Source organism: Zosterops lateralis, assembly GCF_965231275.1.
Source record: "Zosterops lateralis genome assembly, chromosome: 5".
In the NCBI taxonomy this organism is placed as follows: Eukaryota; Metazoa; Chordata; class Aves; order Passeriformes; family Zosteropidae; genus Zosterops; species Zosterops lateralis.
The window spans coordinates 28,991,125-29,016,538 of NC_139766.1; the positions used below are offsets into that span (position 1 = coordinate 28,991,125).

The 25,414-nt window shown below is 39.7% G+C and overlaps 1 protein-coding gene across 3 annotated transcripts in view; it reads right to left on the reverse strand.

Annotated features, from left to right (window-relative positions):
* Positions 1–24,571, reverse strand: part of SGCZ (sarcoglycan zeta) — a gene marked incomplete at both ends in the record, with an annotated part of 382,627 nt that extends 358,056 nt beyond the window's left edge. For all 3 annotated transcript variants that reach the window (XM_083862032.1, XM_083862033.1, XM_083862031.1), the window contains one exon: positions 24,533–24,571. In XM_083862032.1, the coding sequence (XP_083718158.1) occupies positions 24,533–24,571 (39 nt within the window). The remainder of the gene's footprint in view (positions 1–24,532) is intronic.
* Positions 24,572–25,414: the final 843 nt, after the last annotated feature.

Here is a 25,414-nt window from a genome sequence, read left to right on the forward strand (position 1 = left end):
TGCTGTCCTTTCACATTCATTCCAATATATGTGAATTTTACACTTCTACAAAGTTCTGACTCCGTGGTTATTCAGGCATATATTCCACTCGCTTTCTTGACTTATACAGTCAACGAACTGTTTGACACTAAAGTCAAACTGTTCACTGTTGTTCAAGTGTGCCTGCCCTGCAGCTGCCTGGTCATGTGGAGCTTCTGCTGGTCCAGATATACCAATAAGCCAAGAGTGAATGTCAGTGAATAGATCTGCCTTAGCAAAAACATGTATACATTTTTCTACAAGGAAAAATAACTTCAAAACTGTAATTCTTTCAATGTGTTTTTCTCAATTACCAGTTTAGGGTCTAAAGATGGGGAAAATAGCAAAACAGATAATAGCGAGAGAAGCAAGGAGCACCATTTGTGATCTTTGTCACGGTCATTTGTCTAATGTTACTGAATTACATGAAAATGCTCAAGAAGAAACATAAAAATATGGTAAACTGTGAGAATACTTTCAAAAATTTTGACATAGGTTCATGGTGAGAAATGTGTGTGTGTCATGCGAGGAATTACACTTGGGTTTTAAAAATTCTTGGTGGAAGAATACAGTTCACTCCAGAGTTTGCTTTGTTTTGATTCATCTTGTTCCAAAATCTCACCAGAAACAGCAACATTATCAAACATTCTGATTTTTAAATTGTTCAAATAAAGATTTTACCAAAATTATTACTTGCAAAAGTATATCTTGTAAGTTATTTTGAATCTACAACTGAATAATACAGATTGAAAAGAGTGAAACAAAGGCTCATTATCTCTTTAAGAGAGTTGTTCTATTGATTAGTACTACAGAGTCCATACTATCCCTCAATCAAACTCAACAAATTCATGGGTTTGGGGTGAGGTGGGCCACCTGCATGCCAGGTGCCCATCCAAGCTGCTCTATCACTCCCCTCCACAGCTGGACAGGGGAGAAGATATAATGAAAGGCTCATGGGTCAGGATAAAAACAAGGAGAGATCATTCAGCAGCTGCCATCAAAGGTGAAACAGACTTGACTTAGAGAAATTAATTTATCATGAATCAAAATAAGAGTAGGATAATGAGAAATAAAAACTAAATTTTAAAACAGCTTCACCTCTTCCTTCTTCCTGAGCTTAACTTCACTCCCAAATTTTCTTCCTTCCTGCAGGGCAGGGGGATGGGGAATGGGAGCTACAGTCAGTTCATCACGCAAGCCTGTTGCTCCTTCCTCCTCAAGGGGAGGGCTCCACAAACTCCCCTTTCTCCAACATATCTGTCCCACAGGAGACAGTCCTTCACAGGCTTCAATCCCTCACCCACTCTAATGTGGGTCCTCCATGAGGTCACAAGTCCTGACAACAAACCTGCTCCTGTACAGACTTTCCAAGGGTTCACAGCCTTCTTCAGGCTCCAAGTGGGGTCCTCCATGGGCTGCAGGGGCACAGCTCCTCACCATGGTCTGCACCACAGGCTGCAGGAGAATCTCTGCTCCTGCAGCACCTCCTCCCTTTCCTCCTGCACTGACCCTGCTGTCTGCAGAGCTGCTGCTGTCCTATATTCTCACTCCTCTTTCCGCTTCCCATTGCACAGCTTTCCCTCCTCTTCTTAAATACATTATTCCAGAGGTGCTACTGCTGTGACTGCTGGCCTTGGCCTTGGCCAGCAGTGGTCCATCCTGGAGCCAGCTGCAACTCGCTCCACCAGACACAGAGGAAGTTTATACCAGCTTCTCACAGGAGCCACCCCTGTAGATTCCAAAGAGATTGTAAACTGAGAGCAATAGGTCCTTTTCCAGTAGAGGTGAAAAATATTTTTATGGGCTTGGGAATTGGGTACTTTTTGAACTTGGGCACATGCCCCAAAAATCTAGTTCAATAGCTGTGATTGTAGAAAGAAATATTATCAGTCTGTTTAAAAACAAAAGTTTTAAAAAGTCCAACCACATAAAACCAAATAAATTTCTGGAATATGATTAAGTTTTTAACCAACTGGCAAATTACACTTAGGTAGCAAAAGGGGAAAGATTGTTTGTGATAATGGGCCTGCTGATTAGTTCCCCTTCAAAGAAATAACTTAGTAAGTAAAACTTGACGGTCTATCAGAAATATTCTCCAATCTCTCATTCTTTCTGTGTGTCTGAAATGGAAGTCCAATATTTTATTACCAGTTAAAGCAGTCTCCAAAGTCAAAGAAAGGAACATCCATGAAGACATCACCTTCTTCTGTACTAGGAAAGAATATATTTGGAACACTACTGAACCAATGTGCTGCTGATAACTACTGTGGAATGAATAACCTCTTGGACAGAGTAAGATATAAAAGTTGTCATAAAGAAATGTGCTCCAGGCTCATGACTCACAGCAATGGTTCTTACAGCACCAGGCCTTCTGTCTTCCTCACTTATAATTATCCACTTTTCATCCATCTGTGGAAAACAGAGGCCATGAATGAGAAATTCAGTCTTGTGGAATATTTTTGTTCATGACATCCACAAAAAAGGAGTTACAAAAAGGTTCCTCTCCCTTTCTTTCCTTAATATCATACTCCCAGTGCCTTGGGAAGCAAAATATTTTTGTATTTGTTGCTAAAGATATTAAGCATGTGTCATATAACACAGATATCCTACTCTGCATCAGCAACCCCATGACCCATTTTTTCATTACTCCTCTCCACCTCTTCTTCCAGAAATGTGCTTCTAAAACTCATGTTCTGTATAGGCTGTACTGGATAAATATATTTCCTCTGCCTAGAGGTTTATCATAGCTGAGTAGAAGTTCTACCTGGGACAGAATATGTGAAGACCAAGCATGGAAGATGCTGAGATGCATGAAAGGCAGCTTTTGGACTTAGTTTTAGGATCTTCTTTCCTACCTGAGCACATGGGGACAGAGATGATGTACAAGATAGGGAAAATGTGACGTGGGCGTAGCTTTGAATGGCAAGCACAGAACTGGGCTGCAATTCCTGTTTCAAAGATGTTGGGGTGCAGTGTAAGGAAAGAACTAAAGTGACCTTGGGAGAACAGAGTAAGGTAAAGAACCAGAGAGGCTTATTTAGGTGCCAGTGCTGAATCAGAGAGGTGAACAAACGGAAATTCCTTTTGTTTGTTTCATTTCTCATGAATTTTCCCAACAGAAAATTATAGGCAATCTAAAATCTAAGCACTATTTGAATCAACTGTAGTGAAGTATATGAAAATTTAATTTCCCAACGTAATTTTGCAAGGGGAAACTCTTTCTTTCTAAAGTGGCAAAAAACCCTAAGAAGGTTAAAAACATGGCCAATGAAGAATAAAATGCAGAAATAATGTAGTCTGAAAGAGACTGTAAGATTAGAAACCTTTTCCTGTGTTCAGCATTTCAATTTTACATCATTTTTTTGAAGGCCATTCAGCTTTGTTTTATGCTTTCAATACATTTTGACTAGAAATATAAATCAGCTGACAGAAACAAACTCAAGAGAGCTGAGACTTGGATTTTATAGCAATATTGATAAAAGCTAGTGGGCATTCCTGCTGAAACATTGGCACTTGTCCTGAGAGAGTATTTTTGAGAGATTTTTCAGATTCTTGATGCATCTAAAGACATATTGTTGCACTGCAAACAATAAATGCAGAAAGAGCGAGGGGCGGGGGAGAAGGGTTCTCTCCACGGAAACAACAAAATAACAATTTTTCTAACAAGATTCAAGAATGTAACTTACTGAAGACGGGGTAAGTTTCAGAGCCTGAATAAGTTTTAAGCAGAAATATAGGGAAAGATAATATAATACTTTATAGATTTCTTTGATTAGTTCCTATCGTGCAGAAGGGAATGTGTAGGAAAGACATGAATGTGAGTTAAATGTCAGTTTAACTGGCAAAACATAAGCTGAATTAGAGTGTATGAAAGGTGAAGTGAAGCTATTCAAGGAGGGACCTAATTAAAAAAAAATAAATTAAAACATTCTAAACTAAAAAACATGTAAATAATTCAAAGTAGCAGGTTTGGAGTTTGGTTTTGTTTGTTTTGGGGTTTTGTTTGGGTTTTTTTAAGATTACTCTTACTTTTATGTAATTCCATGCTGAAATACCCACATTTACTAACCACACAAAATTGAATTGGAAGTATATCTCATAAGATCTTTGTCTGTTTCTTCTTCTTAAGTCAGAATCAATCGTGCCAAAATCATCCTCACAGGTTTTTGTGTAGGCCATTCAATAAAAACATCTATTGTTGAATACTCAACGACAGCTCTCTTCACTCTGCCCCAGATCTTTGAAAATATGTCTTAATGTCTGTAAATCCCTTGTTTCAATATTAGCTCATTCATTCTTGTCACGGGATGAAGGAAGCAGATTATTTCCTTCCTCCCCGGGTCATGTTTTCTGGACGCGATGACTCACTATGCTTTTCTGTGCAATCTCTACAGCTGGCCTATGTTTTATTTTAAGTGCAATAACCAAACCAGGATACCAAGTGTTGGCTTTTGTTGGGATTTTCCCCCTTACAACAATATGAATTTGACAACTGGTGTTGCCTTCAATAAAACATCTCACTTTTTTTGCATTCTTTGGCTTGCTAGGCAGTTTCTATCTTTCGTTGCTCAGCTGATTATTTTTACTGAAGTGAGATAATTTCCATTTGTCCTACTTGAACTGCACCCTGTTTACAGACCAAATCACCAATTAACAAGATAGTTTTAGATCTTAAACATCTCTTCCAAAGTACTTGCACACATGCCTCCCTCCATTTTCACTTGATATAAAAGAATACATCATCTTAAACTATTTTGAGATGATTCTCCCCGGCTTCCCTTTGCTTAATTAAAATTATGCAAGAATTTTTCACTTCAACACACCAAAGTATCAGTTTCCACCCCAGTTTTGCATTTTGGGGAGCTTAATGCAGGTGACATTGCAATTATTTTGTGTCTTTTGGCAGCTAGGGTAAGAAACAACATCAAACCTTTGATCAATAGCTATTAGCTGTTCCTTCAGAAAAATCCAAACTAGACAGAAATTCAGACTTGAAATTAATAACCCTTGCTTAAAATTTGCAGCCAAAATAAAACTTGGTTTTTCCTAGCATCAATTAGAACATGTCTGGATTTTCAAGCAGCAAAGTTACAGTGCAGAAAGAAAAAAGGTAAAAGACAAAATTTATTGAATAATAAATCAGGTATATATTGGAAGAGAATAAGAACAAGAGCACAACAAACCCTCATTCTAATTGACTAATATAAACATTTACATTTTTCGTAAGGATTACTAGATTAAGCTGTTTTATCATGAAGGGAAAAAATTGCTGTTTATAACCTAGTGTTATACAACAATAAATGGCTTAATCTGGTTTTCTCTGGAGGTAAAGCTGTACGTAGTAATGGATTTAAGAGATATGTACATAAGTTTCTTATTTAATTTTATTAGCACGCAAATTGTAAAAGGTTTTGGTCCACATATATCTTTTATACCTTTTACAACCAGCATTTCTCTTCCAGTATTGCATGGTCTTTTTTTTTTTTTTTCAAGGAAAGGAAAAGTACCCTGTGCCAACCAAAAGTAGGTGAGATAATCTTCTTAAAATTGTGGTTGAATGGAGCAACCGGATTCCTAATGGCAAAGTGAACACCAATCAATATGTGAATTAGCAAACTCATGCTGAGAAAAAACAAAGCACTTAGAGGCCATAACCATGCACTGGGCTCCAGGTTATCTTCCCTCTGCATCATATTACTTCTTTGTGAGACAGCATTCACAAATAAAAGGCAATGTAATTTCTGTGTTGTGTTCAATAGAAAATTTAGAAATTTTGCGTTATACTCTAGATATATTCTGTGGTGTAAAAGAGAATTATGAAAAACAGCAGCTCAGAATTTTAAGATAAATAAGGAGGTTTTGTCAGCAGAATGGAACACTGAGTTTGCCTTTGAGCTTCGTCTTCATAATCCTTACATTTTATGCTGCATTTGTTGAATAAAATACCATGCCATGAGTTAAACAGTCTGGAAGAATTAGTTTGGAACATGAATTGGTTTCAGATAGAAAAAAAATCAAAATTAGAACTCAGCTACATACACATCATTATTAATTTGATAATATTATAAAAGTAATAATATTTGTTTTTGTAGTATAGACCAATTAGGTAGTAGTATAAAGTAAAAAACATTACCCATGGTACAACAAAAACATACAGCAAAATGAACTGAGCAGAAATTTTTACAATACAAATAATGTGATTTTGTGAAAGAAAGAGGTCAGAGAACATATACATGCTTGATTTTAATTCCAGTAAAGGAGATTCAGCATCTGGAAATCTAAAAAAGGAAAGGTGAGCACTCAGTGGTCACTGCAGTATTGCTCTGTTCTAGGTTCAGGCTTTAGTTTGCCAAACTATTTTTCCTAAATCTCCAGTGCTACTCTTTATACATTTACTGAGAAACTAAAAATGGACTGCATGTTTTATTAGGTAAAGTGATTTTTGACCTCTTCATTTTAAGATTTTGGAGAGCAGAGGTAAGAAAGATTTAAAACATGTGTAGTCAAAAAGCTACAAAAATTCAAAACCCATGATCTGGTTGAAGGCTGAAAAATGTAAAGCAGGTCTAATAAAATTTAGATGAAATAAACTTTTGCTCTTTATAGTTTAGTGTTATTGAAATATAGATAGCATGTGAAAGTTCAGAAGAGCAGAAGCAGTAGCACTGGAAGGAGTAGATGCTTAAGAAAAGAACTGACCAACATCAGGCATAGAACATAATACAATTGAAAATGAGGACAAATTGTTACAAAGTATATAATGAATCTTAAATACTATATATTCTATACTGTATAGTATTCACCAGTGTATTCTGTCATTTAGAAGACTGTGTCAATTTATGACTTTGGGACTGAACTGGGGACCTGCAGACTCCAACTGGGTCTACTGCTTCACAGCCAAATATCTGCAGCCTGAATCTGCAACAGTTTGACTCCACTTGCCACTGGAGTGGACATGGACAAAAGCTTACAATATATGTGAGCTAAAAGCCTACACTTGTAAGCTTGGTGCAATAGGAAAATAACTAGAGAGCAACTGATTCTGATTTTTAAGCTTTATGTCTTCCAATTTCTTTTAAATGTTTGAAAATAAGCTCAAGTCTCATAGTTAAGGATTGCTAAATTTTATACATTATTTTCCAATCTCCTAATTTATTTTTTTTTGCTTCTCAGTCTCCTATTTATTTACATTTATTAAGTATTACCCATATACCACAAAACATAAAGGTCACAAAAGTAATCCTGAATGTTCCCTTCAGACAAGAAATATAACTTTTATTTATCTAAAGTCTAACAATAATTGTGTAGTAAGTTATGACAAGTCCTTATTTTTCAAACCAAAAATATTGTGCTTTTTGCTGGGAAAATAGAAAGGGAACCTCTTCACTTTTGCCCCTGAGAATGTTGATTTTCTTCACATTAGTTTAATGGTCCAGATAATATATGAATAATAAAATCACTACTGTTCATGATATTTTTAATTAGGGAATATATTACAACTCCTACTTTATAGTCTCAGGCACCAAATATAATGCTCTGGATTTCTGCCTAGAATACTCTTACCATTTGAAAATACTTCCTAGTAGATTCTAAAAGGACAGGAGGGTTGATTTTCCAAACAAAAGAGGATGCTAAGCCTTTTAGACTAGTTAATATCCTACAAATCTATTTTTTACATCTTTGTACAACTAAGTTCTTCTGAAAAAGTCAGGAAGAAATTGATCCTCACAACAAATGCAATCAAATTCAAGCCATGCTATTTGGATACATGTGCACCTCTCAAAGGTGCAATAGCACATACATGCAACTGATTTTGGCATGGCTACACTACTTTCAGAAATGCAGTGTATCTTTTCCACAAAATCTGGGTCAAAATAAAAAGGGAGAAAATTAATCTCTGCATGTACATACTAAAAACCCTGAAGCCCATCTGAAAATGTGCTTATAGCATTTGCAAACATTGCTTCATTTCGTTAATGATTCAGTCAGAGACTTTGAGATTACTCCATTTTTCCAGATATTTAAAGTCTTAAGGAACAATTGGATTATTCTCAATGTCACAGGTTTATTTCACCCATTTACCTTATTTACTCACATTAAGCTAGTAACATAAATTAGACTAAAGCGTAATTTATGACTGCCTTAGGCATATCATCTTGAAAGGCATTCAGTCTCAACCTGTAAACACCAACGGACTGACAATTCATCTCTTTCCTGCTAAATTTACTCCAGCAGCTAATCATGCTCTCTCTAACAAATTTGTTTGTCTGATGGGGATATGCACGTGCCCTGTGCAAGTATTATTGTGCTCTTCTCCACTATAATGAAGTGAAGAACTTTAATATGCTGAAGTTGCCCTGCATTCTATCAAGTCTCATTTTTTTGTTTGTTTGTTTATTAAATTAAACAGCCAAGCTCACTCAGATTTTCACTGGGGGTTGGGGGGTGGTATTTTTTATTGTGTTACTGCTTCAAGATACTCATCCAGGCACTAGAAGCAATGTTGTTTGTTTATTTATGACCACAAGAACAGCTGCAGCAGATCAGACAAATAATGTGTCATTGTAGGATGATACTTGGAGACAGCATATAAAGGCTGGATAAGTATTTAGGGATATTTCCATCAATTTCCATTCCTGGAGAAGTATATAGGTCCTCTCTTTTATTCAGTTACTGCTTATGAGAGGATTTTTATGCTTAAAGGTTTAAGAACCTTTCCTAAAGACCCCATTAAAAGTATTCCAAATGGGCACAAGATATTTGAGACCTGCCTCTGGTTGCCTTCCCCAGCACTGTGCCTCTCCAGACAAACAGACCTTGAACAGCAATCCTCCCCGTGTTGAGATTCTCCTATAAACCATCCCGTCTTCCAGCACTCTCCTGCAAATGTGGGACCTTCTACAGCAGACAACGGCTTCTCTCCTACACCAACACAGGGTCATCAAACCTATGCATGGAGCTACTTGGGCTGGAAAAGCATTTCAATTAAAGAAAATTTCTCTTGAAATATATAGACAGAGAAAATGCTATGATAAATTACAATGGAATAAAAGATGAATTTGCACATGGTTAGAAATACTTACATAAAATACTAATGATACTGCTGTCACCCAACAGTATGGCTATTACAGAGCTGCTCAAAAACTTTCACAGAATATTCCAGCACAATTATTTGAACAAGGGTGCATTACAATGCATAAATGATCTTTTTACACGTGAATAAAGACTTAGAGCTAGCTTGATTATTTGGTTCCAATGTGGTTAAAATATAATTATTTCACTCACAGAAAGATTCCTATTGTGTTTCCCATAACTATGGGATACATTCTCAATGCCCTATTGTGGCATCTGCATGCAGAGCACTTCTAAACAGTAATTATTGGTCTAATTCTCACACGCAGCCTGTATGTGTATCACAAGCATGAGTGGATTCACTTGCTGAAGCAGAGCACTTGTTTTCCTTGCTGGAAACTGAGGGGGGAAAAAGGAAACATAAAATCTCTTTTCAGTGTATTACAGACTGCAAGTGGCTCAGTGCAAAAAAGGAAAGAATATTTTTGATTACATGGCTGCAAAAGCTGTAACACTGTCCCTTATTTTGATGACTAGCCTACATTTTCTCGCATCCACTATAACTACTTACGAGGTGTAAAATATATGCCTGGACTTGATTTTCTGAGCCGAAGCTGAGCTGACACTTAGCTTTCTGAGGAAGAAAATGCTTTGTGGGACTCAAGCCAAACAAAATGCAGCAACAGGGACTGCCTTTCTTTACAGATTTCATACGGGAAACTAATATGGGCCTGAGATCTCACTGTCTTTTCAGCAGAGCTACTTTTACAAGATAGAAGGTGTCTCCTAGCAGAGTCAGCTGAAGAAACACCAGCACTGCAGCACCAGGAGAGGTGGCTGCAGCAGAGACAGGCCTGCCCTCCAACACCTCCCCTGGAGCATGGGTCAGTCTGCCCTGGCATGCTGCAGAGCAGGAGGTGGGTTGCTAGCCAAGCCCCTGCCTCTTCAGGAACATAGTGGCTGAGAAAAGATTAAATCAATATATAATCACTGTGATTACTGGCTATGGCAGTTTCTAAAAATGGAGGTACCCTTGCCCTTTTTTTTGAAACCTTTGAATTTTGATGCCTCCTCTCTTCGCTGTTTTCCACTCAGCTACAAAATGTTCATTGTCATATGCACACACAGTGCTGCAGTAATTAGACCCATACACTGCCCTGGTTCTGTGAGTTGATTGAGCTTCTGCTGCCACCAATGAGGGAGTATATAAGAAAGCCACTAGACAGCAAGAAAGTCTATGAGCATAAATCTGGTACCAATATCACCAATCATAATATAGGAAAAAATTTCTCACCTGTTTCTGTGACTATTTCTTCTATTAAAAACATATCACAATACAGGGCACATCTTTTTAAGTCTTGAAAATCTCAGCAAATATTTCCTCTTTTTACTGAAATAATGAAAGTGTTCTGATGAGTGCTTATGAAATCAGATGCAAAACAAGAGAGTCTATAACTACAATACCACACCTCTTATAGCACTGTTGACAAAAAATTTTATAACTTGGAATGAGAGTAAATGAAAAATACACTCCTATAAAAGCTGTACACACATATGGCCCTATACGTACATATATGTATATATATGTACATACTTTTTAATACACACAATTTTAATACATACAATTTTAATCAAGAGGATTGAATTATTATACTTAGAGTAAAGCAGAATTCAAAGAGAACAATGGCTTTGGTTCAGCTAATATAGTACCTTAAATCAGCAGACTGCCCAGCAAAAATGTTTTATTTAGAGAAGAGAGGAAACAAATTTATTTCCCAGAAGTAAATTTTAAATTTCTTAAAAACATGATGCAATGTATTAATTTTAACATCAATTTCTGTACCACAGAAACCTCAGTGGTGGTGCACTAAGGCGGAAAGCAGACAAGGCAGTCCCTGACTCAGGGGTGCATCTCTTTACTGTAACCTCTTTCACAGTTGAGGCATGGTCTACCTATCCCATACTGCTTCTTCAGGAAGAGACATAGGGGTGTGTGCACATATCCCATAGCTGAAAGAACTGGAGGAAGACCTTGAACAGGCATCTCATGGATATGAGATGGCCATGTGTGCTCCCAGCCCAGAGTACCAACAGTGTCCTGGGCTGCATCAGGAGCAGCATGGCCAACAGGGCCTTTTCTGCCCTCTCATGAGACCCCTCCTGGAGTGCTGCATCCAGATCTGCTGTCTTTGGCACAGGAAGGATACGGACATGTTGGAGCAGGTCATGGAAATGATCAAAGAGCTAGAGCACCTCCCTGATGAGGACAGGCTGAGACAGCTGGCCTTGTTCAGCCTGGAGAAGGCTCTGGAGAAGACTTATCGTGATCTTTTAGTACTTAAAAGGGGCTTATAAGAAGGATGGATGAGTGATAAGGATTCAGATTAGATATGAAGAAAAAGTCTTTTACAAAAAGGATGGTGAAACACTGGGGGGACAGATTGCTCAGAGAGGTGGTAGTTGTCCCACTCCTGGAATAAGCTGAGGTCAGTTTCAACGAGACCCAGAACAGCCCAGTTCAGCTGAAGATGTTCTTGTTCTTTGCAGAGGGATTGGATTAGATGACTTTTAAAGGTCCTTTTAAAATCCAAGCTATTCTATGATTCTTTGATATGGTATTTTGTCACCAACTATTTTTTTCTCACTGATATTTTGCTGCAGTATTAATTATTTGGCCTAGCTAGTGACAGCCTTTAAAAACAACTGTTCAGAAAAGTTAGTGATCAATGCCCTTCATAGAAGAGTAACTTCCCTGTATTCATTATGTTGTAAACCACATCTAAAATCAGGTTTGCTGTATTTCTTTCCAAGACTCAACGAGTAACCATATTATCATCCAGAAATTGTATCCTTCCATGTGACTTAAAAGGACAAGAGTTAATTTATTTCTGAGGCTAACAGTCCAAATAGATGTCTAGGAAATAACACTTTTTGTAATTTTTGCTGTGATCATGAATAGATCCTTTTCTACCAGCCTATGGGGATATTTACATAGTAAATCTAATCAGAGCAAATTCAAAGCACAAGGTGAAAATGGGTTCCTCCCTGCACCATGAAACACAAAAATATACCTGTAGCTCATAAAAGACATTTTAATTTAAAAAAAATTAAATTCTGTAGATTTATTTGTCCTTGATACAGCTTTGCCAAAATTCTTGGCATTTGGTCAGAATCAGAAACATCCATTTAGTCATGATGCAGGCTAGCGTTCCCAAAAGCACTGAGATAGCTTTACTGGCATCTCAGTATTTTGCTTTCCACTGTGCCCTTAGCCACTTAAAATGCTACAGGCTATCACTTCTGATATTGCAAAATGTAAAAATGGGAAACGGGCCCACCTTCCAACCTCTCAGGCTGCTGTCAATGGAAATTGACTGAGCTGACATTCATATTTCCAGATCATCAACATCCCCCTATCCCCAGACAAACAGTCTTGTGAGAAAGATGTTTTAACACTAGGACAGAAAGCACAGAGTTTTGAGTAGAAAGCTTTTTCATAGTGTCCTGTTCTTCCCCTGGGAACTCTCTTTCTCTGTTCAGGAACCAACAACAAGCAGACCTATACCCTACAAAGCAATGCACCTGTGCCTACGTTCCTGAATGAGCAAACAAAACAATTCAAGATCCCACAGGTTAGAAAGAAAACTCTAGCCTCTAACGTATGCAAACTGCATCTCTCAATGCATATTTCTAGGTGTGTACTGATTAACTTGTCTCGGTGTTTAAGTTGCCTTTAGGCAGCCAGGTCTCTTTCAAGAGCTACTGATGATGATATTATTAACCTTTGGTATTGGAATTTTGTTAGTAACACCTGATAGCACAGAGCTACCATTTCATCCTTAGCCATGGACTGTAAAAGTTTACAGCTTTGAGGTTTCATTTGTTTTGTTTTTTCAGAAGGTGCCAATAGAAGCAAACTACCCATCAAACTGATACAGATACAGACTGTTGCAAGAGGGATGCATTACAATTTTACCTTTCTTCTAAAATGTGTGTTTTCTAAACGTAGATTTTTTAAAGTTAGTTATTTTAATTTGCTCTAGATTAAAATAGAATAAATTGAACCAACAAATAATTATTCCTCTTGTGTTCTCTTCCCTTGAAAGGTTCACAGAAGTTTTTTTCAATAAAATGCTGGGATTGTATCTGTCATTAAGACTTAATTGTGATACAACTTGTGTTAATATAAGGATTAGTTTTAGTCAGATGTAGTAATTACAAAGACATCCATATTAATCTCAGTTCAACAATGGATACAGGCATGCCTAAGCTCTCCATGAGATAAACAACTGAATCTTATGTATTCTGGCTGAGGCAGTTCAGAAGGTCAATAAGCAGGATTTCTTTCTCATTTAGGAGTATAGCATTCCCTTCTTTGCTCAATTCACATTGTTGTAACTACTTCTGAGCAGGTGTTTAGAACACAAACTTTATAGACACTAAAATAAGGAGATGTTTGGTTCTTGAAATGTGTGGTCTGGTTTACTTGCAGTTGACAAGGCATTTACAGGAACACATCTGACTTTTTACAAGTTTCCAACAGCAGTAAACTTTATTCCTGCTGACAGCAGAAGCAATTTCTGTGTTCAGAATAAAATTGATTGGTTTAAAAGTTTAACTCTGTTTTCTTGTTTCATGTTTTATGCTCTAAGGTTACATTTAAATCTGTTTCAGATAATCATTTTGTAAAAAACAATTCTTTGTATGTTACTGGGGTAAAAATATGTATGAGTGAGCACCAAATCATTGCAAGATAAGGGAAAGTAGGGTTTATTGGACCTGGGAATAAGTATTTAACTTCCTCATGTAGAAAACAGTATTTTCATAGCGAAACTTTCACAGGTTTTTGTTTTTTGGTTTGTTTTTTTTTTTCCATTTATAAGATCAGAAGAAAAAAATTAAGGCAAATAATGAAAAAGCAAGAAATAAAACCACCCTCATAACCATCTAGAGCAAGCAGGCACTGTGTATTGTGATCCAAACATCTGCCTTCATGCCATGATTCTTGGGCCACATTTTGGAATAATATCAATAGTGGCAACTCAGCATACACAAGTCTGGAAAATATCATACGCAGAATGGGGACTTAACACTGTTACAACCATTCTACTTTGTGAGGGATGATCCAACTTAAGATGCTCCAGCTACCAGCTGCCACTGCAGCCCCCTCAAGAGAGCTAGTTACCTCTGCACCACTGCTGAGTCAGCTGTATTTTATTTTGGACTTATTTCGGAAAGTGTTTGGGTACCCTAAAATTAAAATTTATGGCACTTTATTGCTGCTAGAAAAATTGCGGAGTCAATCTGTGCAACTGGCTGGCAGGTCAAGCAAGAGTGAGAGAAGAGCACACAACTGTGTTGAACTGACTTTGGCAAGACAGTGGAAAGCAGCTTCATTTGGCTCACATGCTGCTATGGGCTTCTTCCAGTAGATTTGCATCTTTTTATCTCTCCTGTTTCCTTCTTCATGCTACTGGCTTTATCGAGGAGGAGTCACAAGATGAATGAAATGCATATCAATGCTATAGGATGTTTTGGCTTTGTTATCAATTATTAAAGAAATCCATCATTTAAAATGTAAATGAGTCCATGCACAAAGATGTGTTGTCAACTGCAAGTAAACCATAAAACACACTGCATACCAATTCAGTGGTAACATTCCACTGGGATAGTAATTTCATCTGCTTTCATAGGTTTTGAGATTTTTTTGGCCCAATCACCTCCTGTGCACCTGAGTAAGTAATTTGACTTTTCTAGCACCTCAACAAGTAAATTTCACTCTTTTTTTTCTACATGCTTTAAAAGTTGCATATGCCACAGACACATCACTTACTAAATAGTAATACTAGCACAAAACAGTGTTCTGCTTTGTCTTAAAATTTGCAAAATATAGTAATAATAAATGAATAATTAAGATATGTCCATGAAGCATCAGCATCAGCAACAGTGCAGAGCTATACACCCCTTTTGATTCAGTTTGTCACCACCTCAGCACACCATCACTGTGCTGCCATTTGTTATTGCACTCCTCAGCCTTCCCTTTCAGCTTCAAATCTTTACAGTCCACTTGGCTATTCTAAAACTGCACTGGCAAGCTCTGCATGTCTACTACAAAATAATAGCATTGTAGTCTGATGCAGCAGTGTACAACTAAAACCAAAATAAATTTTACTCAATATAATCTATAATTCTTGACATATCAGGCGATAGGCTTCAGCACAGCTTCCCTAGTGCTCTATCTTTGCTCTGCTCATCATGCTGCAATTTTCTGCCTACTAGGTACATTCATTGATTGATCCAGGCTTGCAAAAAGTCCTCGTTCAATAGGATAGACAGGACCTCAGCAAAGGGTGCCTTCTGTTTTATGCCTGTCAACAGTTATGATGAAAATTCTATCATGAGACACAGAGACTACTCACAATCTCATAATTTTATTAAGCAATAGCACAAGTGGTCTTGCTAGACTGAGTAGATGACACATTTGCATGAACAATGAATCTTATCTTCCTCATCTAAAATAATACTGAACAAAACAGGGAGCTTAACTAGAGAGAGGTCTCTTCTGAACAAAAAGATAATTTTCCAATCACATACTCACTTGCACCCAGTGAGTTGGGGGAGAAACAAAGAAAGGTATGAGATCAATTCTAAAAATAGTAACTCACTCTCCTGAAAACAAGATATACTTACAGAAATGGCAATGTCAGTGCCAGTACTGGGGAAACAGCACGCGCTAAGTAACTTGTTAGCCTCTGAAGAATTATATTCTTCTGCCAGCTTTTTCAGAAAAATCTAATAAAACATTGATGACATAGAAGAATAATTTTCTCTGCATGAAGATTAAGTGGGAACATGAGTCTATACGATGGACAGTTTTTCATCTCATGTCTGTTCAACTGCAGGAATTATTGGGAAACGGCACATAGCGTATTTCTAAACCAATGTGTATCTGAGAAAGTCAATGTCAACCCGAGTCCTACAGGAAGTGACAGTCAATATCAGCTTGTTGCCAGCTGTTTCTGCAACAACCTATAAAGCTTGACACAGCTAGGCAATCTTGTGCTAGGACGAAATCCTATTGTTTCAGAAGAAATAAAAGGGAGGACAATTATTACCAAGCTGTATCAAAATGCATAATTACACACAAGCCTGTGTGCTGGTACCTGTGAGAACTTTCAGAGGGAACTGAGGTTCTGACAAAGAGCATTAGAGGTTAGCAGTAAGGCTAGATGCCTTAGGAGTCCCATAAACTGGAGTAACCCAGCTGAGTGATTTCTACAGAGTATTTACCATCTGTTGGTGATGACTCAAGCTAAAAAAAAAAAAAAGATGGATCTTGATCCCCTTTATGCCAAATTTTGTCTTTTTTTTTTTTTGCCTGAAGTGTCCTAAACTTCTGAGAGGATTACGATTTTGTGTCAGTTTGGAGCAATGGATTTTTATAGTGAGTGTCTCCTAGTTTGTAGTTATTCAGAGCTAATTTTCAAACTATTTATAGTAATAAATTATGCCATGAGTTTCAGCTTTAAGGCTAAGTAATCTTCTTGGAAAAACTTCAAGTCTTTTTGTAATGCATTCTGAAATTCTCTCTGCCATTTATTGAGGCATAGATTATTCAGCTTCCTTCCCCACACATATATTACATGGTGAATGGGATTTACAGCAGCCAGCCTGCTCAGCAGGGTGACTCCTGAATTAGCCAAGAAAACAAAAACAAAACAAAACAAAACAACAAAAACAAAAACAAAAACAAAACAAAACAAAACAAAAAAAAAAGTGGGAAAAAGCAGACAAATTCTTATGTATCAGAATTTTCTGTATGGAATGCAATTCCATCCTGAAAAGTTCTACAGGACTATCCTGATGAAGCAAACACTTTGAATGCAGAAAACTGCCTCAATCTTTTCTTCAAAATAGAAACAACCCTTCCAAGTTGAGTTACAGTCTCCTTTTATTGTTTAAGATAAATGTAGTTTAAGCTAATAGCAAAAAAAAAAAAAAAAAAATCACATTAAAAGAAGACCCAGGCATTTTTTACCCCATTTGGCCCCTTACCCAGTGAAAGCCATTGGGGTCACTCTTGTGTGCTAAACCCAGGTTTGCAAAGAAATCACCTTTCAGCACCCTCACTGAGGTCCCCAGGAGAATTTAGTATATTTGGGGGGTGGATATCAATGACCCTAAAGCAGGATAAATCATAAAATACTCCTCTTAGTCCGATGGTAAGCACATGCTATCAAATGTGTTATTAGTGTCATCTGCCTAAGCAGCATGACCAGGGAAAACTGAAACGCTTTGTGTCTTACGCCTGGAGTCTTTGTGGATTCCTTTATAGGACAGTAGCTGTTGCACTGTAGGCACCTTCCCTGTAGCAGTTCCCAAGGGAAATAATGAATGTTCCTGGAAAACAGGACTTGGAACTCTCATAGTGAACCTAGTAGCAGCGTGACTATTTCCAAAGCTACCTACAACCGAACCATGTTTTTGCCCATGCCTCAAGTGCGATCAGGAAAGACAGAGTGGAGAGGGGCTGCCCAGCCCTGACCCCCTCAGCACAGAGCAGGCAGGCTGGATGTGTGGCAGTTAAGCACCTTTCTGAGTTCAGGTTTAACACCCTTTCCAATATAAGGCTTTAAATTGAAGGCAACATAAAACCCAGATTCTGAGGCTTAATTCAACTACCTCTCTTCCCCTTTATTACAGGTAGCTCATGAAGTTTTAGAATGCCTTTCAATCTTTGTCATCTGTTGATCTATGTTCAGAAACTTACTAGATTATAAAGGCAGCAAAGGTTCTATTGATTCTTTACTTTCAGTTTTGTTTCACACATGCTGGAAATTTGTTAAATGGAAGTCTAAGTTGAACAAACATAAAACCTTCCTCTAACACAGTTCATTTACTTGTCTTCAATCAGTTAAAGGGCAGAGATTTACAGAGCGCTTTGTGCACGTGGACTAGCTTTAACTAGAAATAATAAAATTTAGCATTACTAATGAACTTCATTTGGAAAGAATGATTTCTGTAATTTCAATGGCTTATAGTATTACTTTCTCAACAACAGGTCCCAGCACACTTGGGCAATTGCCCTGCTTGTGTTAAATAGGAAGAGAGGAAATTTTCCCCCTTTCTTGAATCCCACTCAAAATAACTAATGAACGATTTTGTGTAGAAGACGATTTACATAACTGAGAAGCTGAAGTATCATCAACCCCCATTTTCAAGAGCAAAAATAACAGAAATGCCTTTGTGGATCTGATCCAACTATCTGTACTCTCCACACTGATAATGGTACAAAGAACAATGCATTTTGAAAGCACAAATTAAAATTAATTCCACTCTCACTTTATATGCTATCATTAAATGTACACTATTACCTTAATACAAACTAGAAGGGATGTGATTTTTTCAGTAGTGGCAGCCTCTGTTTACTAACATAATTTGTTCAACAGTTGTAGGAGCAGGAAGGTAGAACCTATAAATTCCAGACCATGCTGCCCACATGAACTGAAGAGAATTGCTAAAACAGAGATATATGGCTGAAGGCCAGATTTTTATGGCTGAGGCTTTCTACTCCTTATGGCACCAATTTTTAGGCATATCACTGATGTGCTTCTGCTGATGTAACTGCAGTGATTCAACAAAGGACTGCTAATTTTAAATTGCAGAAAAAGATACTCCGTTCTCATTTATTACTTTTCAACTGCAAATACACAGAGTTTATATCACAGAATCCTCCTTAATGTGTTAGCTAGAGGTATAAGAAGGTAGATACAGAAAGAACACTTTTTTTATTAAAGTTTCTGAATGCCAGAAGCTTGCTTTGACTTACTCGGTACCTCTGTAAATCTGGCCTTGTGTGATTAGCTGCAGTAATACTGCTGAGAATAAAGCCTCACATTTTGTGTCTCTCACTGTTGTGGCTTAGCCAAAGTCATTCCTTCCTGTGACAAGGAACAAAAACCCAGTGCTCGTGGATAGCAACCTCACAACATCTTTCTTCACAAAGAAGCGTTTTGTTGTGGATCAAAGAGTTAACCTATAATATCTAAGAATTAGCAAAGGATCAGATTGCTTAGTAGATAAATGTGTCTTCCTTCTTGGACTAAGTAATTCTGGCTTTACAATGCATTATACATGGCTGCAGTCAAAAGTACAACAGGGCTTTAAGAACATTTCTGTAAGCTCTTTAAATGTAAAAAGTGTTTCAAAATAAAGGAAATAGTACAACTCCTAAGCCATGTTCTCCAGGTTTCTTTTGAAGGAGAGGAGAAAATGGCAGCAATGGGGAACTTCCATCTCAAAGTGTCTATTCGTAACCCAGAGTGCCTTTTTTTAAAATATTATTTGAATCCTTATCTTTGTCCTTTAGCATACTATATCTTTAGAGGACATATAAACAACCACGTTAGAGATGGATTTACAAAATTTATATAAAATACCACAAGGTGAAATGATTTCACAGGAAATGTCTCTTGTGACATTTTTGCATAACACTTTAAGTAAAGCAATCTTACTCCTGGCCTTATCAGGAAGATGGAAAAACAGTATCAACCTCCAAAAGGTTAAGGAACATAGTATGAAAGCATGACTGGGACTCACAAATTGTCCTCACATTAGAGATTTATCTTTGAAAGGCTCTAGCATGAGTTATACATTGTCTTCAAATCTTACATTCAGACCTACAGAAACAACCCAGCTTACAGTAGCATCACACACTGACCTCTTTCATTTCAGGAAGAAAGAAATGTGTTGCTAACCTTTATGGAAATCTCTTTCATCTATTTTTTTTAAAAAGCAAAATACAGTGGCAGAAGAAGACACGGTACTTTTCCCAAAACTGTGAAGAGCAAGAAGACAAAATGTTTTTTTTTCCCTTGAACCAAGCTTTCAGATTTTGATGTATTTTCCATTTAAAGAGTGTTGAGCTTAGCAAAGCTGTAATGTACAACATCAAAAAGCTCAGCCACAGGTTATACAGATTCTCTGCAGTGATAGTACAGGAATGATTTCTAAAGTGTATAGTGAGAGCATTGCCATTGTCTTGACCTTTTTCCTATGTCTGCTGAACAACTATATCTTATGCATAGAATTCTCTCCAGCTTCTTGAACTATGTCTAGTCTTCATACATATTGAGAGATGGAGAGGAAATCCCTCAGTAGGAATACAGAGAAAAGAAATTTGCATGTATATTACTTTAAAACCATTTCAGCTTGACCTTCCATGAAGAATGGTTTAAAGGATGAATGCTTTGACTGTGAATGCAAAGGTTAATTGTCTTTATTGAGCATTGCTAAAAGGACCCCAGTAAACCATGAAGGTTTCTTGGAGGGACGTACTAAAGAAGGATAGGAGAGAGAAAGTTTTGCATTAAAACAATAAATCCCGTAATGTCCGCACTAAGGTGTCCATGTCCCAAGCAGAAGACTTTCATAAATGAAACAGACTTTCAGACGAGGCTGTTGAGTGTTATAGAGTACTACACTTTCTATTACAGAGGGACTGACTTCAAACAGAAATAAAACCACCTTCCTACACTCGTCAAAAGTCCTCCCACACCAAGCACACTAACTTCTCTGGGTCCTTTTTTTAAAACATAAATAAATTTTAAAAACTACAGAATTCCTCAGGACATTAGTTCTCCTGTTAACTTAAATACTGAAGCATTTTACATGTTTAAGACCATAAAATATCCCTTGTTTAAATTTTTGTTGCTTTTTGTTTGAGTTTCTTTATTAGATATTTTACAAATTACATAAATTGCATTGGAAGACTATTGTCGCAAAAGCCACTTCTGTGATCAGTTTCACGCTACGTTATGTCAGTAGAATTATATCACCAGTAAATGTAAAACTGTAAACAGACTATAAATATTCTCTCATGAGCTGAATAAAATAATCCAGTTAACATTTACAAGATGATTCAGAAATAAAGTGTTTAATTCTTTTGCATATTAGAAGTGGCAATTTCAAGACACTTAAGCACACTATTAATCAAACATCTTGGGACTGTAATGAAGTATTCTCACTGAACCAGTGCCTTCAAGTAATAAAGGTTCCAGGATGTTTTTTAATCCATCATATTAATAATCTCACTGTTATCATACATTCAATTACAAACCAACATTCTTCCAGAGAAGTATCAGTGGTTTACACACTACAAGGAATATTGTCTCCAAGACTGTACAAAAATTGTGGTTGCTAAACAAACATAACGGAAACATTCATGATACACATTAGAGGAATTGTATGTCAAATGAATGAGCAAATGTGAAGGATGAAATCAGTAATAATCTATCCAATGTCAATGCAAATCACAAGTCAACAGGCTCCAGCAAACACGAATGACTCCTAACTCTTCTTTGCAAATGGCACTCAGACAATTTCAAGCAATAACCTGCCTCAACATAGTTTTTAAATAAACTAAATGCAAATCAAGTTAATTCATCATCTTTTATGTATACATACAAACTACAGGGTCCTATGAAATGCAACCACATTAACACTCATAAAACCACACAGTTTAATGTATGTTCAAAATGTAGGTATAGGCTTGTATATACATTAGGTAACAGAAAGCCCCTCACAACAACTAAAGCCAAGACTACAGTGCAACTATGACAGAATTATTTAGTTTGTATACTATCCTTTAAAACAAAAACCCCACAGGCTTGTGAGTCAAAAAGTCAAAGGAAAGTTCTTGTATGCATCTGAGAGAGATGAGACAGATCAAAGGAAAACTAGAACAGCTCAAAACCTCTGGAAGAGCAGTCTCTGTTTTCCATACTGATTACTTTCTTCAGGGTTTCATGCATGGACTAGTAAGGCAAAGCACACCTACCTTCATTAGCAGGTGTTGCAAACATGACACTTGTTGAGCTTTTCACAAAATCACCTTTCAAAATGTCTATTATCAGCATAAATAATTCAGAATTCATGACAATCAGTGCAATAAATAACAGAGATTTTGAATTTGTATTCAATGCCTGGTTTGAGTTGTATAAAAGCTTTATGTATAACGTAAGTTTTCAGTGTCATTATTACTATTTTCTTAAGAGACAACACATTTGGTTTTTATTAATAGGGCGGTTGTCACTATATTTTTTTTTTATGTTTACTGACATATATTTGTCATAGCAGAGGAAAACCCCAGTATCAAGAAAGAGTGTCCAGCCTGTTTCAAAAATTCTTGGCAAGCTCTGCTGCGACAAGCTGCTACCACATTTGACATTCTTGCCATGAGCCCTCCATGCAGCGTGGGGTGGGAGAGCCCACTCACCCAGACACCTCAGGACCTCTGGCTGTGTGCCCTGACCGTCTCTGTGGCCTGGCCAGCAGCTGTGTCGGCCCGGGGGGAAAGGAGTGGAGCAATTCACCCCTCCTGAAACTACCCAGAAACTGATGAGAGCTTTCGAGCCTTTGAGCAATACGGAAGACGCTATTTACTGCGCCTAATTCACAGCAAGGTCACCAGCTGAGAGCTTCCTAGACCCCCGAGAGCTTTGCCCCCTGCCTTTTATTCCTGCTGGTGGGGGAGCGGCTGGGCTGCTCGGGCTGAGAGGAGAGCCCGGCTGGCTGGAGGGGGCGCGGAGGGCCCGCCCGGCGCTGCCCGGAGCTGCTCCCGCTGGCGGCCGGGCCCGCACCACCCCCTGCCGGCCGCAGGATCTCCGCCAGCGGCCGCACATCGGGAACACGCCCGGAAAAGCCTGGAAGGGCATCGTGCCAAAGCGGCTGGTCCCGGAGAGCTGCCCAGACCCTACCGGCGTCTGCAGAAATGCCTCCTTCTCATCCTTAGGGGCGGAAAAGGAGACGAGGAAGGGGCCGAGGCTTACTTCTCAGCTGCTGCTTTGCTCGGGGTCGCTCAGCCTGTACACGCTGCAACACGAGTCCAAACTGCAGCGCAGATAACGACGGGATAACTGGAAACCCCCTGCCCTTCAGCCTAGGCTGGATGCCCTGCTCACAGGGGGACGTGCCTCAAGCTTTACCGATAATTCACGCGAAGTGCTGCCCTCTTGTAGCATAAACATATTTTCTTTAAAGACCGTTTTAAAACAATCCGGTACAATAAAACTTTTTCTCCCCTTTAATCGGAAGACTGGTCTGTTGCCGTTCCCGCCCCAGCTGTGTGCTGTGACTCCTGTGGAGGCGGAGGGAGGAGGAGGGCGAGGGCTCCCCGGCAGCCCAGGCCAGCCGCGTTTGCGGCGGGGAGCGCGGGAAGCGCTGTGGGGATACCCGGCTCTCAAGCAAATCTTTTTATCGCCTTTCCTCTCCTCAAATACTCTCCTCAAAACAGCGCTACAGCCCTGGGGAGATTAGTAGGAGTTCCGAGCAAGACTGGGGGGGTGAATATATTTATTCCGTACTTTCAGACGTGGTTTACAGGAAGAGGGAAGGAGCCCCCGGCAGCACTCCAGTTCACCTTCCCAGAGGCGAGCCCTTCTCCGCGGCCGGAGGGGGTGTCCCGCCCATGGCCGCGCATGAGGCGGCGAGGGAAGGCTGTCCTCCCCTGCCCCTCTCATCGCTCCCCCGGCGCTATCTCCTCGCCCCCGCGGCCAGGTGTGTGCGTGTCCCGCCCCTCGGGCTCGGCCGTCCTCCCACCCCGGCACAGGGCTGAGCTCGCCCCATCCGCCCGCTGCCTCCCTGAGCCAGCCACCCTCTTTGCCGCGTATAGACTGACAGAGGGATTTATATTATTATCATTAGCATGGTGATGAGATGATGATGATGATTTGAGCCCAGTCCCGCTGAGGGCCGGCGCGGGGGGCAGTTGGCACAGGTGTAGCAGGGTTCTGTCCCCGCAAAGGAGCATGCTCGGCGCTCCCAGACATGCTCCTTCAGCGGGGAGGGAGCCACAGCCGGGCCGGGGGCGGGGGGCAGCACAATCCTCCCGGCTCGCACCGTCCTGATGCGAAGTTTGATCGTACCAGCGGCCCCCGGGCCTCCCGCCGCCAGTGCCTCATCCCCGCCCGGCTGCGGGAACAGGACGCCGCGCTGGGGGCCAGCCGTGAGGGAGGGTGAAGGGGTGGAGAAGGGTTTCCCCGCTGCTCCCGGCGGCAAAGGGAGGATGAAAAGGAAGAAGAGGAGATGCCCAGGCCAGAATGGCTTCAGAGCCAACTTCTGCTGGGAAAGCCGCGGGTCAGTTGCCGCTTCCTCCCGGCTGTCCCCGGCGCTGCCCCCAGCGCTGATGGAAAGCCGAGAGCACACGGGCAGCAGCATCAGCACTCCCATCATCACCGCCACGATTACTATTAATAGTCTCACGCCGGTGCTGTGGGCCGCGCAGGCAGGAGGGACGCCGCGGGGCTCGGCGGGGCTCCCCGCGCTTCCCCCAGCCGGGCTGGGGAGCCCCGTGCGGGCCCGGCCCCGCGGCTCGGCGGGCACGGCGGGCACGGCGGGCGGGGATCCGGCCCAGACACGGCACAGCGCCCGGCGGGTCGCCTACCTTGAGCTCCTCCGCGTCCAGCTTTGCCGATCTGTCCATAGGGCGAAACTGAACCGTGTGGACTGGAAACTACGGAAGTTGTGCCAAAAAATAAAGAACAGAGAGGGGGGGAGAAAGACAGGGGGGAGGGGGGAAATCTAGTCTCTCAGTTTCCAGCCTAAACTCAGCCTTGTCCTCCAAACCCTGGCAGCTCCCCTCAGTCTCATTCTCCGCGATCACGCCTCCACCGGTTAAAATAAATAAATAAATAATAATTTAAAAATTTTCACTTTTTTTAAAAAATAACTCCGTCAAGGATTAAAGCGACAGGTGATCCTTCCCTGGTGAAAGAGATAGGCGTCCTCTGACAATGAAAGGAGACAGCAAAAAAAAAAAAAAAATCCACTCAGTTCAAAGATTTTTTTTTTTTTCTTCTGCAATAAGCTCAGAAACCGGCGAATCGCTGTATCCCGAGAAAAAATCCTTCTTCCCTGGACAGCATCATGCAGCAAATTTCAAGCCAATGTGTTCAAACTGAAGAGAACAGTCTATGATAAAAGCCTTCTCCGTCATGCTGCCACAGTAGTCTGGGAGCTAATTTAGCACCCTGCGAGCGCAAGACATTAGCGATGAACAATTTCGCTGGCAAGATAACAAAACCCCCCAAGTCCTGCATAGGCTGCATAGGCAGCTAAAGATAGTCTGTCGGTAATAACAATAGTAATGTATATATACACACACACATATAGTAAAAGAAAGTCTGTAGGGTATGGTCTTCTTTGAAGGTTATGCTGGAAGAGTTAGGAGGAAAACAGGAGGTGGATCTCTTGCAGAAGAGAAGGCAGAGAGAGGCAGAGATTTCCCTCTCCGTCCCTGTTTTACTGTCCTTCTCCGCCAGGTGAC